The sequence below is a fragment of the Pelecanus crispus genome, chromosome 1, assembly GCF_030463565.1.
Source record: "Pelecanus crispus isolate bPelCri1 chromosome 1, bPelCri1.pri, whole genome shotgun sequence".
Classification (NCBI taxonomy): Eukaryota; Metazoa; Chordata; class Aves; order Pelecaniformes; family Pelecanidae; genus Pelecanus; species Pelecanus crispus.
Window position 1 is genome coordinate 199,924,433 of NC_134643.1, and position 14,080 is coordinate 199,938,512.

Here is a 14,080-nt window from a genome sequence, read left to right on the forward strand (position 1 = left end):
GCTATTCCTAAATGCAGCAGAAAATTTGAGTTTCTGATTCTTTTTTATTTAAAAATTTCAGAGTCGGTATTAACTTGATATGTGGTCAACTTTAAAACAACAGGAAAGTATTTGATTTGCTGTGACTGACATATGCAAAGAATTTTGTTCTGGGGTTTTTTTGTGTGTGTGTTTCCTTTAAAACATGAATTCAAAAAGGTCCCTGACCCCGCTATAGCCAGAATACAGCAATTATAAAAGGTGATCTCATCTGTAGGTTTCATTTCATGCTTTTAGAGAAAAGATTGATTCAATCCCTCCCTCCCTTCTTCCCTCCGTCCCCCCTTCCCTCTCTCCCTCCCTCTGCACCTCCTCCACACCAATATTGACTGCTCTTTCTCACTTGTGGTGAGAGAATAAAACCAGGTAACAGCTCTACAAGCTGCTATTCTTACTCTCTGGTCATCTGTGCTCCAAAATGTAAAGCATAATTTCTCACATCTTTTGAAGGTATAAGAAAGAGGGTCTCCATAACAAAGTTACCGACTTCAAAGAGGTGAATATTAAGAGCGTAACTGTTTCACGCCAGTTCGGGAAAACAAAAGGCTCCACCATAGTTCTGCGATTTCTCATTGGTTCCGGCTACTCGCCTGTTTAAAAAAAGCAAGAAAAGAGAAGGTAATTTTTAACATGCCCATAGTGTCCGCGCTATGGTGCAAAGCCAGTCCTGATCCTGGGCTGGAAGCCCAGGTTGGTGCTCTGCTCCCTGCCCTCCTGCGGGGCGGTTCAGCTGCTCCGCCGCGCGCTCCCCGGCGGCTGTGCCTGGCCCGGCTGGCTCCCCGTTGTCCCCTCTGGGCTTCCAGCAAAAACGCCACACCAGCATCTGAGATACAAAATAATTTGGGGCTCTTCCTAGGCAGACACCTGTGTCTCCCACTGCAAGGGCATGTGGGATTCTTGAGTTGTTCACCAGGATAAGGATTTGTGGGGGATCCAGGCTGCAGCCTGTACAACTCGCTCAGGTGAGGTTTAGGCATGACAAATTCTTCTGCCTCTCCTCTGGTTTGCATCGGGTACGTGCAGGTCAGCTAGTCTTTTTAATGAGACTTCCGTATTGCCCGAAGCTTGCGCTAGCGATCGATTTTCTTTGCTGCTTGTTGTCTTTTTCGCCACTGATGCAAAGGATTGTAATGCCTGAGACTCCCTGGCCTCTGGTAATGTTACTGCTATTTATTCATTCCCCTCCAGAGTGTAAGAGAGACACCATTAACTTCAAATATCACCTCTTTGCCAGGAAGTTTTTTGTTCGCAAGTGTCACAGTGTATTTAGTACCAGGTGTGTGGTAGAAAACATTTTTCAGTTTCTTTTTACTTAAGGTGTATGTTTGACTGCTCCTGCCTAGGCTTTCTTTTCCCCACTGCGAGAAATCTCCTGGTGGAATATGGAAGATGAAAACTTATTTGTGAAAAAGAAGATGGATTCTGTGACTTGAAAACAACAAAAATGTTCAGGGAGGCTTTTGTATTTCACTGTTTTAAAAATTGACTAATTTTAAAGCTGATCACGTGCTTCAGAGCACACCGGCCTCTTAAGCACTGGCACAGTCCAGTACGGGTGATACAAACCCTTGATCTTCTAAACCATAACTTTTGAGGAGCTGTGTTCTCCAGAAGTGAAAATGGGTAATAAAAAGCAGGTCCTGTCGCTTAGCTGATGGCTGAGTGTGAATAGAAAGTGCTTGCAGATTTCTTTCTGAAAAAAGCCTGGAAGGGGGTGCTGTATATTTGTTAGATGCCTTCTGGAAAGGCCCTTCAGAGAAACCTCTGAGGAGCGTGAGCTGGGGAGCGGAGCGGGCCAGGGGTGCTGAAACAGAAAGGGTGGAAAATGCTGCAGAGGAGAAAGCAGACAGTAAAGGATGTGTCAAGGATTTCGAAAAATAATACAAAAAGATACTGGGAGCCTGAAGAGAAGGAGGGGGATGGGTTTGGAGGGAACTTACGCTCTTGCTGTGAGCTTTCTAGGAGCTAGAATTATAATTCCCAAGTTAATAAAATCTCAGGAGGCAAGAAAAACTGTAAAAAGTGTATGTAGTTTTACATACAGAGTAGGAAACTGAGAGCATGGAGAAAAGAGGCAAGCATAAGAACACTTTATAAGCGTGAAGTTTAATAAACAAGGATATCTAAGTACAAATTATTTTTCTGTTGTGCTAATCCTATTTTCTTTCTTATTCGCATATAAATTGCACTGATTGAACCTGAGATGCTTTAAATATTGGTGTAGTTGAGCCTGGTTAGGTATTGCTACCTCCATTTTAAAGTCTTGTTTAGGTTTGAATGAAACCCTCTTAACTCGGCTGAGCCAAGCTTTTTTGCATTTTATTAAATGCATACAATTTTTTTATTCAAATATGAATTTAATTTTCGTTCGTTCTTGTTGTCAAAATAGCTCAACTTTGTGCCTAGGGTTGGTTATTATTCGTTCAGTTCTAATACTCTGCTTAGTATAAACACAAATGTAAAGGTTATCACTCCGCAGAAGTGTGGCAAACTTGGGAGAGGTGGCATTTTCAGAGGAACTTGACTGAAGGGAAGAGATGTTTGAAGGTTGGTGGGAGTATGGGGTGGGAAAATAGGCAGGATATGTCTCATGGACAAAAAAAAAGATGGGAAGTAAATGAGTTTATATAAAGGTTGCTGAGGCTGATACACTAATAGAACATAAACTGAGTAGGAACATGGTAAAAAGCTCCATCAAATATTTACATTTTTGATGTTGGTGTTCATGTACTGTGTGGTGTTAAGATGACAATGTTGATAAGAATAAGGTTGTAGTGGACCTGAATTTAAAATTATGTGCATTACTTAAGGAAAGGGTGATTTTGGGAGTACCTTTGTTTCCTTTGGGGTATTTATTTCAGCTAGTTTCATCTACCTTTAAAATAGTTTTAATGACAAACCTTAATCTGCAAACAAGTCAAGACATGTACCACTATTTTATTTCCTTTAAATTTTTCTAGCATCGAGTCTCGTAACTGTTGCAGAGGCCAAAGCCCTCAGACATGTTTCCGGGAAGCATGATACCAATTTTATAACCCCAAGACACCAGTCCCTGCAGGTTTGGGGGGTGCTTGTTTTTATGGCAAAGTCTGTGTAATCTCATTAGCTAATTCTTTCACTTGTGTTTTTGTAGGCTTTAAATGCTGACTTCCCCCCCCCGCCCCCCCCCGGCTTTTTATGAGGGAAGTAGTCTGGTTCAGCTGGGCTGTTCTCCACTCTTCTGTCAATTTTTAGAAATTCTTTATGTGCTACTTTCCTGTCTGTGTGCTGTTGACTTGAAATTCTATTTGTGAAATTATCCTGTTCAAACATTAGTGCACTATTTATTTACAAAACATTATGTAAAAAAATAAGTAAACGTAGCCTTTTGAAATCTTCTTGAAAATGTGAAGGAGGAACAGAGCTTATAATATTATTTACCAAATGTCTTTGTTTTTTTAAAGGTAATCTGATACCTAATTTGTTTTTAAAATTTGTCAAAACTGGATCAATAAGCCTGAAGTCAGGTTTTTGGAAAGTTACTGATTTTTCTTTAAGAACATTAGTAAGAATAATCATGTAAGTTGAAACACTAAACTGTTAAGAAGTGCCTTTGAACTAAAAGCTGTTCTAAGGAAATCTCATGTATAGACATAAAACTACACCAATTTCATCCTGACTGTTCATATTTGGGACTAGAAAAGAATTACTCTTTTACTCAGTACCAGCAGAATCATTCTCAGCTCACCTGACTGTTCAGCTTGGTGCCTTCGAAGAGGTTTCACGTTGACTCTGCTGGTGAAGATGAAGGGTGTGTGATGGAGACTCAGTTCACCCATATGAGTTTCATTCCCTGTATGGGAGATTTTGCTGAATTAGCTACATTTAATTCTTCATACAAAGCTGTAACCTCGTTTCATGGCAGATAGAAATGTAGGCTCAAAACCAAATTAATTATCCACTAACTGCTGAATGGTACCTTGTGCGTAAACAAAAGGCATTTACCTCATACCCCATTGATGCATCATGTAATAAATGTGACAGTTATAGCTTTTTGTCTTATCTCTCTGTTCCTGCAGCGTCCATAAAAGTGTTTCTCCCTTGTAACAGATGGTCAGAGCACAGCTTTGAAATTTATCTGGAGATGAAACCCTGTTGATTCCATTAAAAGTGAAGAGTTTTCATGCAGATAGAGACAAGGAGGGATTTATTGTTCTTACAATTCTGATGATGAGCTATTTCATACAATGCCTTCCTTTGCTTTTTGCTTGCAGGTGATGTGCCTTCAGGATTTCTTTGGCGATGATGACATTTTTATTGCATGTGGACCAGAAAAGTTCCGTTACCAGGATGATTTCTTGCTGGATGAAAGTGGTAAGAAGATGTATTTTTAAAATGTTTACAACAAAAGTAGAGGGCAGGTTCCCATATCATGCTAATTAAGCCAAAACTGTATCACCTAAATTGATTTCAGAAAGAGGATAAATATTTTTATTCTTTAAATTCTGAATACTGAAAATAAGAGGTAACTGAAAGCAACAGTAAAGCTGCCAAGGGAAACGTATCTCCCTGTGCAGCATAAAACTTTACTTCAGCCTGAATTTCATATGCCGTAGGAAAGAGTAATGTGTTTGGCGGAATCCCTATTTTGCAAGGTCTCTTTCTTAGCGTTTTGTCTTTATTGTCTCTTTGAATTTGTTCTGCTTCTTTATCACATTCTTTCAACCCCACAGTTCTTACAATTGAGATTTAGATAATGCTTCACAGGTAGTATGATAAAGGAAGATAGATACAATTCTGTATGGAAGATAAATATAATCAGCAAATGCAGACAAAGCAATTTGAGAAAATTCAGGGAGTTCTCTGTTTTCTCAGAGACCGACTAATACAATAATGTAATCAATGTACATAATTCTCTAAGGAAAATGTATGTTTGATTTATTGTTACAAAGAGTATTTCTAGCTTAGGAACCACAGTAGTAAGGAGAAAAAAAAAAAAAAGCTTTGTGCGTTTGGGAAAAAAAAAAAAAAAGAGCTAGCACTTAAATTGAGTTTATTTTTGTGTAGAGCAAGACCCAGCAAAGATTGTATTCGCCCTGCACTCTCATTCAGTCCAGGGTATGTTTGTAATCCATTGGTATCAACTCCTCTCATCTTTTTTCAAAATATCAAAGGTCTCAAAGAACAGCTGACTTGAAAAATCAGTCAGAAAATAATTTGTTACAGTAGTAACTACTTCATAGTCCTCATGTGTGTGCTTGTTTAACTTCACCACTTCATCACTGTTTTTGATGCAAATATACATTCAGAATGAAAGATGGTGCAGTTGTATTTCCCTGACTAACCTGTGGAACGGGAAGGCTTCTTGGTTTCCGTGGATCCAGACGAATGCTCCATTAGCTTGTGTAGGAGCAGAAGAAGCCAGCTTGCACGGACCTTACGTTGTGAGCTGAAGGATGAGTCTGGAAAAGGAGGTATCTTTGCTACCGGGCAAGAGAATGACATTTTGTATCAGGCGCAGACAGAAGCAAGTACACATTCTGCCTTCCTCTAGAGGACCTTTATAATATGGAAATAAAAATCAAATCGTGCACCAGATTTGCTCTTTACAATAATGAAATTGCTGTAGTTGCCTCTAAGGCAAAATGTACTAACCATGGAAAAGTAACTTTAGCCATCTTTAGGACAGGAATTAGAAAAGTAAGGGGGACACATTTGGGCAGCAGGGGAGTTTCCCAGGTGGCAATGTGGCCAGCACAGCTGTCCTTGCCTTTAATGAGAGGAGAGCCAGGTAGATGACTGTATAATCTGGATTCATTTGTGTCTCTTATCTGAAAGATGACACTGGTGGCTGCCCGGTGTCTTCTGACTGAATCCTGTGGCAGCTTTTCCAGAGCTGACCAGGGAGAAGTGCTTACAACAGATTTGTCTAAATCCCTTTTTGAAGTACATAGCTCTTTTTTGGAGGTCTCGTGTCAAAGTACAGACATAGCTTGACTCTGCCTAGTCTTTATTTGTCTGACATATCATCATCTCTTTGAGTAAGCACTGTCTTTCTCTGGAACATTGGTACTTAAAACCATATTATGCTGAGCTGAAAAAAATAAAAAGCTTAAAATCTAGGCTGAAAATACAAATTTACCAATTTGTTGTGATGTTTGCTTTTCTACTAGGTAAAGATTAAGTGAACATTGACTGTTCTGACTACAGGAGCAAAGAAAGAACAGAAAATCAGACACCAGACTATGTCTCTAATTCCTGTGTGAAGTGTACATCAACTTTGCTCTCTATTTTTGGGGAAGTTTGGTATCAGAAAACTTGTTTAGGTTGCTTGCCATTAATAGCTGATGTACCAACTGATAATCTAGTTAGCCTTGTGTGAGGTAAGAGCAAGATTTGGAGAGAGAATTAAAAGACAACTGAGCTTTTAGCTTGTTTTGCTTGGCAAAAAGCTTGAAGTTTGTGTGATCACACTGTGTGTCTGTGTGTTCCGCATAGTTAATCTAAGAATATTAAAATTATCAGTAAGTGCTGTCCAACTGTGCAAGGCTTGGAAAGCCTGTCTCTGCTTCCCTGGAAAGCAGCTTGAAGCAACACTGTGCTAGTCTCTGTCACTACATCCCTCCAGCGTTTCCCAGTTTCAGTCAGATGATGAGAACAACAGTTAAGGTGTTGCAGCTTAAGAAGTAAAGAAAAGCAAAATTTGAAGGTGGGAAAGAAAAGTGGAGAGAATAAATCCTTAAACAATCAGGGCTCTGGGCTTTTGGGAATTACTTATGGGAGGAAGAATGCCCTTGTTCTGTGGTCTGGATTCAGAACTGCCGATACTAGAGGCGAGCAAGAGACAATGTTTCTGGGATTGGAAAACAATCACCTGTACTGGGATTCATTTTAGCTAACACTAGGTATCAAGAGAGCAGGTACCTGCAACTGAGCCAGTCCCAGTAGGTTTCTTTCCCAGTGAATAAATCTTAGACGTATTTACAAGGTAGATGGTAGATGATTGATTGGTTCAGTGGATGTTTAGAACAGTTCATGAAGGTTATCAAGCACTGGAACAGGCTGCCCTGGGAAGTGGTTGAGTCCCCATCCCTGGAGGTTTTTAAAGACGTGTAGATGTGGCACCTAGGGACATGGTTTAGTGGTGGACTTGGCAGTGCTAGGTTTACAGTTGGACCTGATCTTAAAGGTCTTTTCCAACCTAAATGATTCTATGATTCTATGTGAATTGTGCTCCAGAAATGTCTGAATGCTTTTGTAAAGGGATCTATGTGCCTGATTTAGCTGTTCTTATCTACATTGTATTTCTTTAAAGTTGTTGAAAAAACTTTTAGGATGAGATTAATTCCACCCCATCAGAAAAGAAAAGTCTAAAGACTCATCAGTCTACATTATTTCTAGTCATCTTTCCTTGTCTTGCTCCCATGGCTTGCTCCTAGCACAGGATAACACCTTCTAAAAGCCATAGAATCAGAAATTTAGAAAAAACAGTCTAGAAGTCAAGTGAATCAATCTCCCTGTCTAAGTGTGGGATTAACATTCCCTGTTTCATTTCTGACATACTTGTCTAATGTGTCCCTTTAAAACCTCTGATGAGGAGGAATCTGTAACCTCCTAAGACATTCTGTGCCAGCGGTAAACTCTCCTCACTGTTTTTCAGCTATCTTACCCCAGATTCCCTTGCTATAAATGAAGCCCATTGCTCCTTTTCTTATCTACTGTGAACATGGGAAGCAGATGATTCCTTTCTCTTTGAAAAATCTGTGGACTGCCATGAGCCTCATCAATTTTCTCTTCTTTAGGCTGAACAATTAGTTCAGCCTTTCATTGTTTTGACTTCAGGCTCAAACCTGTCCTTGAAAGAGGGAGTGTGCTCCTTCTTTGTATCATCTCCCTTCTCTGTTTTATGTCTTTCAGGAAGGGACATTGCATATCCCCCTGGCAATCAGTTAAGAAAAGTCAGTTAATTAGGGAACCATCAAAGAGCAAGACAAGCAGTCGGCACTATACATTGCAGTTTCTTCTCTCTTCCTTGATGTACAGATGGTTTTCATATTAAGCACACAGTTTATCGCATGAAATACAAAATCAGTAGATACCACCCCCATTGTAATTCCTGGCAATCATCTCCGTATCTGACCTAATTGGTAGATAGAATAGCCACACACACTTCCATCAAGAGAACTGCAGATGGGACATGAAGATGCATGGGAATGACCATAAAATTAAGAAATAAATACTCCTTGTTTGTCAAGCATCAGTGGTGATGCTATTTTCATAGAAAGTTTTTGTGGGAAACGTAAGCACAAAAGCATTATATTAATGAAGCACACATTACATCAGCCAGCTTGTAAGAAGAAAAATTCCTCAGCATAGAATATGGCAGTGGCTGGCTTCAGGCATTGTTAGCTTGCAGTTCTGGATACTTTCCCAGATATCCCAGGTTTTCTTTAGCCAACGGTGGTTTAGTTTTCAAAGAAGAGAAGAAGTCAGAGGATAGCTTTCTATAGCCCTCAGCTGCTTGTTGGCAGAGATTAGGGTTTAAGGGCCACACTCACAAAAATATTTGCAATCAGCTATTATTTAAGGCACCTAAGTAGTGTTTGGCAATGTAAATAACTCATGGGATTGGCCCTAAATGAGAACATTTCCTTGGCTTATATGGATATTTCTTTCTTAGCACTGTAAAATACAAGAGTTCTTGAGGCTGGCAGTATCAGACTTAAATTTTTTAGAATTAAGTTATTTTTTATGTTTAGTTAATGTTGGCTGAGTTCTTTGGAAGCTTAAGAGGCACACAGTCCTAAGTATGACAGACTTCATCACATACTGAGACGCATCATGTAAAAAGGCTGCAATCTTGGTTGAACAAAGGCAGTGTCTGCCTTCAAGCAGAGCGTAACCAACATAGAATGTCTAGATGTGGAAACAACTGCAGATCGCTTGTGAAGAGCGCATATTACTGTTATGGAAACAATGACGAGAATGACTCTCTTCTAGGGGAAAATTAAGACTGGAATCTTTGAAACCTAATTTCACTTTGACTTTGCTGGCCTGTGTTAGTCCTCAGCTCGGCATCTCTGTGCCAGCAGTGTTACTGTTTCATCTTGCCAGCAGCAGACAACTTGCCAGGAAAATCTGAGTCCTGTGGCGTCCGCACACGTGTGTGTGCACATGGAGGCATGCACACACATCTGATTCAGTAAGTGCGGTTAAGGTCAGGAGTATCATATTTATCCGTGTTAATAACTGTCAGGTTTCTGTAACCTCGATTACTCTGTCCTTCCTAAAAGAGGGAGGAAGGGGAAATCAGTTATAGTCCTCGTCTACCCTGATTTATAGGACAGACACTGATGTGTTAAGCAGCTTTTGGCTGGACTTAGGAGTGGAGAGCATGCTGGCTGACTTACCCTGCCCTCATCAAAAACTCGTGCTTTGGCAATTGGAAAGTAATGGTGGGTTCTGGGGACTTTGAGATATAACTTTGCTTTCAACAGAGGCATAAATATAAAGTGTTCCAGTGCAGTGTGATATTTTCAAATGTCAACAACTGCTGGGCCTTGGAGACAGATACTCTGTGTACGAGGCAGAAACGAACGAAGGCAGGAGGGACCAGTCTTCTGGCTGTGTGTACCATTTAGGCTAATGGTTCAGAAAGGGCAGAAGGAAAGAAGCTGTTTTTCCTGTGGATTTGCATCCCGTGCCCCCTTTATTTTCCTAGTCCAAGATCTCCAGTTTCATCTCCACCATCTCATCATGCCTTAGACACTTTCACAGTACCCTCTGCTCCCTCCTGTTTGGTATGCCGCTGCTTGTCCTTGTTCCCTTCCTCAAAGTAGGGACGTTAACGGTATCTCTCTCTTATCCAGCAGCATGACAGTTTCACAACTTTATCAAAACCGATGGGAATATGCCGTCACTGAGACCACCTGCGTCCAGCTGTGCTGGAAGTACCTCCCTCCCTCGGCCCATGTGCCAGGCTCAGCTCTGGCTGCATGGAAGTACTCGGCTGTGTGGTAGCATGCGAGTGACTCACTTGTTTCTGTTGTGTTAAACTCTTAAAATGAGAATGCTGATCTGCAGTTAAATGTTAAGAACAGGCTGTTAGCATGATCATCAGGTGGCTGTTAATATAACATCATGTGGCATTCATTAAATAAAATCCGTAGTAATGCTAGAGTCGAATGAGCTGTTCACATGAAAAATGCATTCGCAGAACTTCAGTTTTTTCCTGCGCAGGATTTCTCTTTTAGTATTTGGCTTTTTTACAGATACGTTCTTGATTACCTAAGCCCATTTCTTTATCTGTTGTCTGCAAGCTATTTGCTTTGAATATTCTCTACTCTGTCTCACAGGTCTACTTATTTGAGACATTGCTTCTCACCTTTCTGCCTCAGCATCTCTAGCAGTGAAAGTTTGGTCACTTAAATTGTAAATCTTTGTTCTGCCTGGCTGGCAGTTTTATAGACATGAATAAAGACATTAGAGCTTTCAAGAATATCACGTATGTACTTTCCAGTCCAGATTTACACTGAAGTGCCTCTCTCTTCTTTCCCTTTCCCCACCTCTTCACCATGCATGCACGTATATTTGCATAGTTAACACTTTTCATCAATGTTGCTATGAAAAAGTTGCCTATGTGTATAACCAGGAAAACCTGTGATCACTTAAAATTATAAAACAGTCCCTCATTGAAACTAGCCAAACAGTACGACTGCAGTTGATGCTAATTCACTCTGCTCATTGAACCAAATGTTCTTCAATATGTTTTCTGCAGTATTTTCTTTCTCTGATGTCTGTTAAAAATAGCATGAATGAAACGCCATCCAATAAATTAGAACTGGTGGAAATTCCCACTTCATTTGCATAAGGGGTTTTGAATGTGCATATTCCTTCAGCATTTTTCCATGGTAAAGTTGATTTTGGATATAAATGTACTAAAAACTTTGGGTCCAAAAATATCAAGCATGTCTCAATAATATGTGCATATTAATTAAATTGCATTTTTATTTGGAATTTATAACATACAACTTCAGCTTGTTTTAAATAAAAGAAAAATTGTTACTAAACATCATCAGTATTATCTTAATATACAGGAGGCTTTATTCATAACAGGTAGTGTTAACATGTAGTTAGTACCAGGGTGGACAGAATGTGTTTATTGGTTTTGTATAGCTTGATATTTTTGCTCTTTCATTTTATTTTTGTGTTGTAATTTCTCAAACTGGATCTTGCCAGAGGAATGTTTAGATTAATCAGATTGGTTCAGGAGAAAAGATTTTTCTTACAACACATTTTAAGCTAGTTTCACAAACTGTGGACATCTCAGTTGTATATCCAAAGGCAAAGAGCACAATTCCAATTTTTATAACCAGTTTTATAAACAAGCTTTCCGTTCTCGGGAAGTAACACAGAAATTTGGTAGACGTAACAGGGTAGATTGTGGCACTTGAGTTCCTAATTTGACTGTCTCATATAGAATCATAGAATGCTTTGGATTAGACGGGACCTTTAGAGGTCATCTAGCCCGACCCCCCTGCAGTGAGCAGGGAACTCTTGTTTCATGGAAGTTGCTTTATTTTACAGCATTTGAGCCTAGTCTGCAGTTTGTATAATACTCCATTCTAGACCAAAGTGAGTTTTGAGCTTGAATGTTCCAAGTCTGTATCCTCAGAAGATGGTCGCTTCCAAAATATCAGCTTCCTTTGAGTGCTTTTTAGGAGAGACTTTATCTTTTACTTTTCTGGTTCCGGTGATGATGGAAGCAGTAGATAGTAGCCATATATTATAACCCTCTCCATCGAGTCTGTTAAGTAGTTTGGTGACAAGCGTAGAGGACTTTAACATCAGAGATATTTAGAAATCCCCTTTCCCATATGTTTGTCTTTGTACTTTTCCTCATCTTGTTAATTAGCTTGGTGAAATGGAGTGTACAGTGTTGGTAATCTTGGCAAGTATATTTGTATTTGTATTTTGCACAGTTTGCAGATCCTTTCCAATGCTAGAAACTTTTACAGTCTGATCTATTTCTGAAAAGATGTACCCTGTAGTCCTATTGCAGGAGATCCTTTGGGTGAGCAACACAGTCCCATTTTCTCCAGTTATTACGAGTTTGTATGAGACAGCTTTGAGATGAGTAGTTCTTGTAGCGTCAGTGCTTCATTATTCAGTTTGAGAACCTGAACAAAGTGTGCCGTCTGCTAAACTGTATTAGGATGTGCCCTGGAGACCTGCCTGTTTGTTGGGTAATATGGTTGTATCAGAGAGATTTTGTATTGAGATTAGACTCTACTCATCATCAATAAAATTGGACTGGCTTGTTAAATTGACCATTATAATTTTCTACTTCTCATACTAGATACAGGCCCTGTACCTGGAGTTTTGTCATGTCTTGAGTAAGCGCGTGCGCACTTAATGCCAGAGCTGTCCACAGATTCTCTTATACTGGCAAAATCTTTTGAAAAGAGAATAATTATTCAAAATCCAGAGTTTATTAGCTTGTAGAAGGCAGAAACTTTCTGAAGGCATATGAGGAAAATGTATTCATCCTTAATATTCATTAAAGGCCTTTTTAAAAAAAAAACCTCTTATCAAACACAAACCGCAGTACAGCAGCTGAGAGAGAATCAAAAACAATCTGGATAGTATTTCAAAGTGGTAAAATCAGAAACGGAGTACATTAGTGATAGGTATGCATATTTATGTACTCATACATATTTAATGAGATGCTGTGTATACAGACACAAATATATAAAGTATAAAAGGTTTTACTGTCCTGTAAATACAGCCAGTCAAAGACCTCTCTATAGTGGCTCTGCTGGTCTGCACCACAAAACTGATCGTTCACAATATGTGCTGCAATAGTGGTTCAGTGCTGTTATTTTCAAAATGCGACCTCCAGAAATTTCCCATTGAAAAACTCAAAATTGTTACCTGATGGTTCAGTTGCTTCTGTGAAGAGTTACCTTTGAATAAACTTTTTTCATAGCATAGCTCCCTGCAGGAGGACTGGATGCTAATATTATGCATAAAGTAATCTAAGGCTGAGTAATCATTAGGAAGTCTCATGTTGCCATGGAATTGAACACCCGTAGGTGGTAGGTCATGGAGCTCTGATTTTGATTCTTTTATTATTCAGTCAGAGCTTTTTTTAAATTTTGTTCTAGAGGAATTGTAACACTTGCTTTTTTTCATTTGGAAGAAAGTCTTCTAGGGACTTAAAATTATTGAAGCAAGAGGGGAGCTAACCTGAGATCTCATTCTTTTAACTGAAGGACCTGGGTCAAGGAAAGGTTTTGGAAGATTGTTAATTATTCCTAATAGAGTGGAAGGTGGTTAGAAGAGAAAGAAATTGAAGTTGCTTAGTTTTTCCTGTTACTCTGGAATAGGAAAGAGAAATTTTTAGCAGCTACTTAGAACTGCGAAGATTGTCTAGCAGAAATGAGAAGACAACTTCCAGAGCGAGGCAGCTTCTGATGAAGACACCACGTTCAGGGAGAAAAAAATCCTGCAGGAGAACAAATCTGATGAAGCTCTATAAATTATTTCTGTCTTTAACTTTACGTGCTCTTTCTGTTTTGAAAACACATATTAATGTCTACAGAACAGGTGACTTGAGAAAATGGAATAGACTGATTTTTGCATAGCAGTTGCTGTACTGCAGGGGTGGAAGATAGGTTATATTGTTTTCTACTTAAAAAAATAAATTGGGGAACTGTGGGGAATACACACCAGGGAGCCTAACTTTGGGATCAGATAAATTACTTGAAATTGTAATTAAAAATAGAATTCTTAAATTCATATGTAAGCATTTAATATTAAAGACAAACCTACATAAATAAAACAGGATTTATTTTTTTAAAATCACTTTGGGGAGGACCGTTCTCCTAGGATTCTGCTGGGAATCTACTGGGATCACAGCTCAGACTGGGTGCAGACAGCTGTGTAGTTTTTACCAGCAGGAGAGCTACTAACAAATTATGAGAAGCTTTAAACTTCCTAGATGCAGATTAGAGACAAAATATGCTAAAGCTAACTGGGAACATTTATTCCATTTAGATTT

General features: G+C 39.3%; 1 protein-coding gene across 7 annotated transcripts in view; it reads left to right on the forward strand.

Annotated features, from left to right (window-relative positions):
• Positions 1-14,080, forward strand: part of DCLK1 (doublecortin like kinase 1) — a 253,897-nt gene that overhangs the window by 125,193 nt on the left and 114,624 nt on the right. For all 7 annotated transcript variants that reach the window (XM_075709376.1, XM_075709381.1, XM_075709387.1 and 4 more), the window contains exon 3: positions 4,293-4,392. In XM_075709376.1, the coding sequence (XP_075565491.1) occupies positions 4,293-4,392 (100 nt within the window). The remainder of the gene's footprint in view (positions 1-4,292; positions 4,393-14,080) is intronic.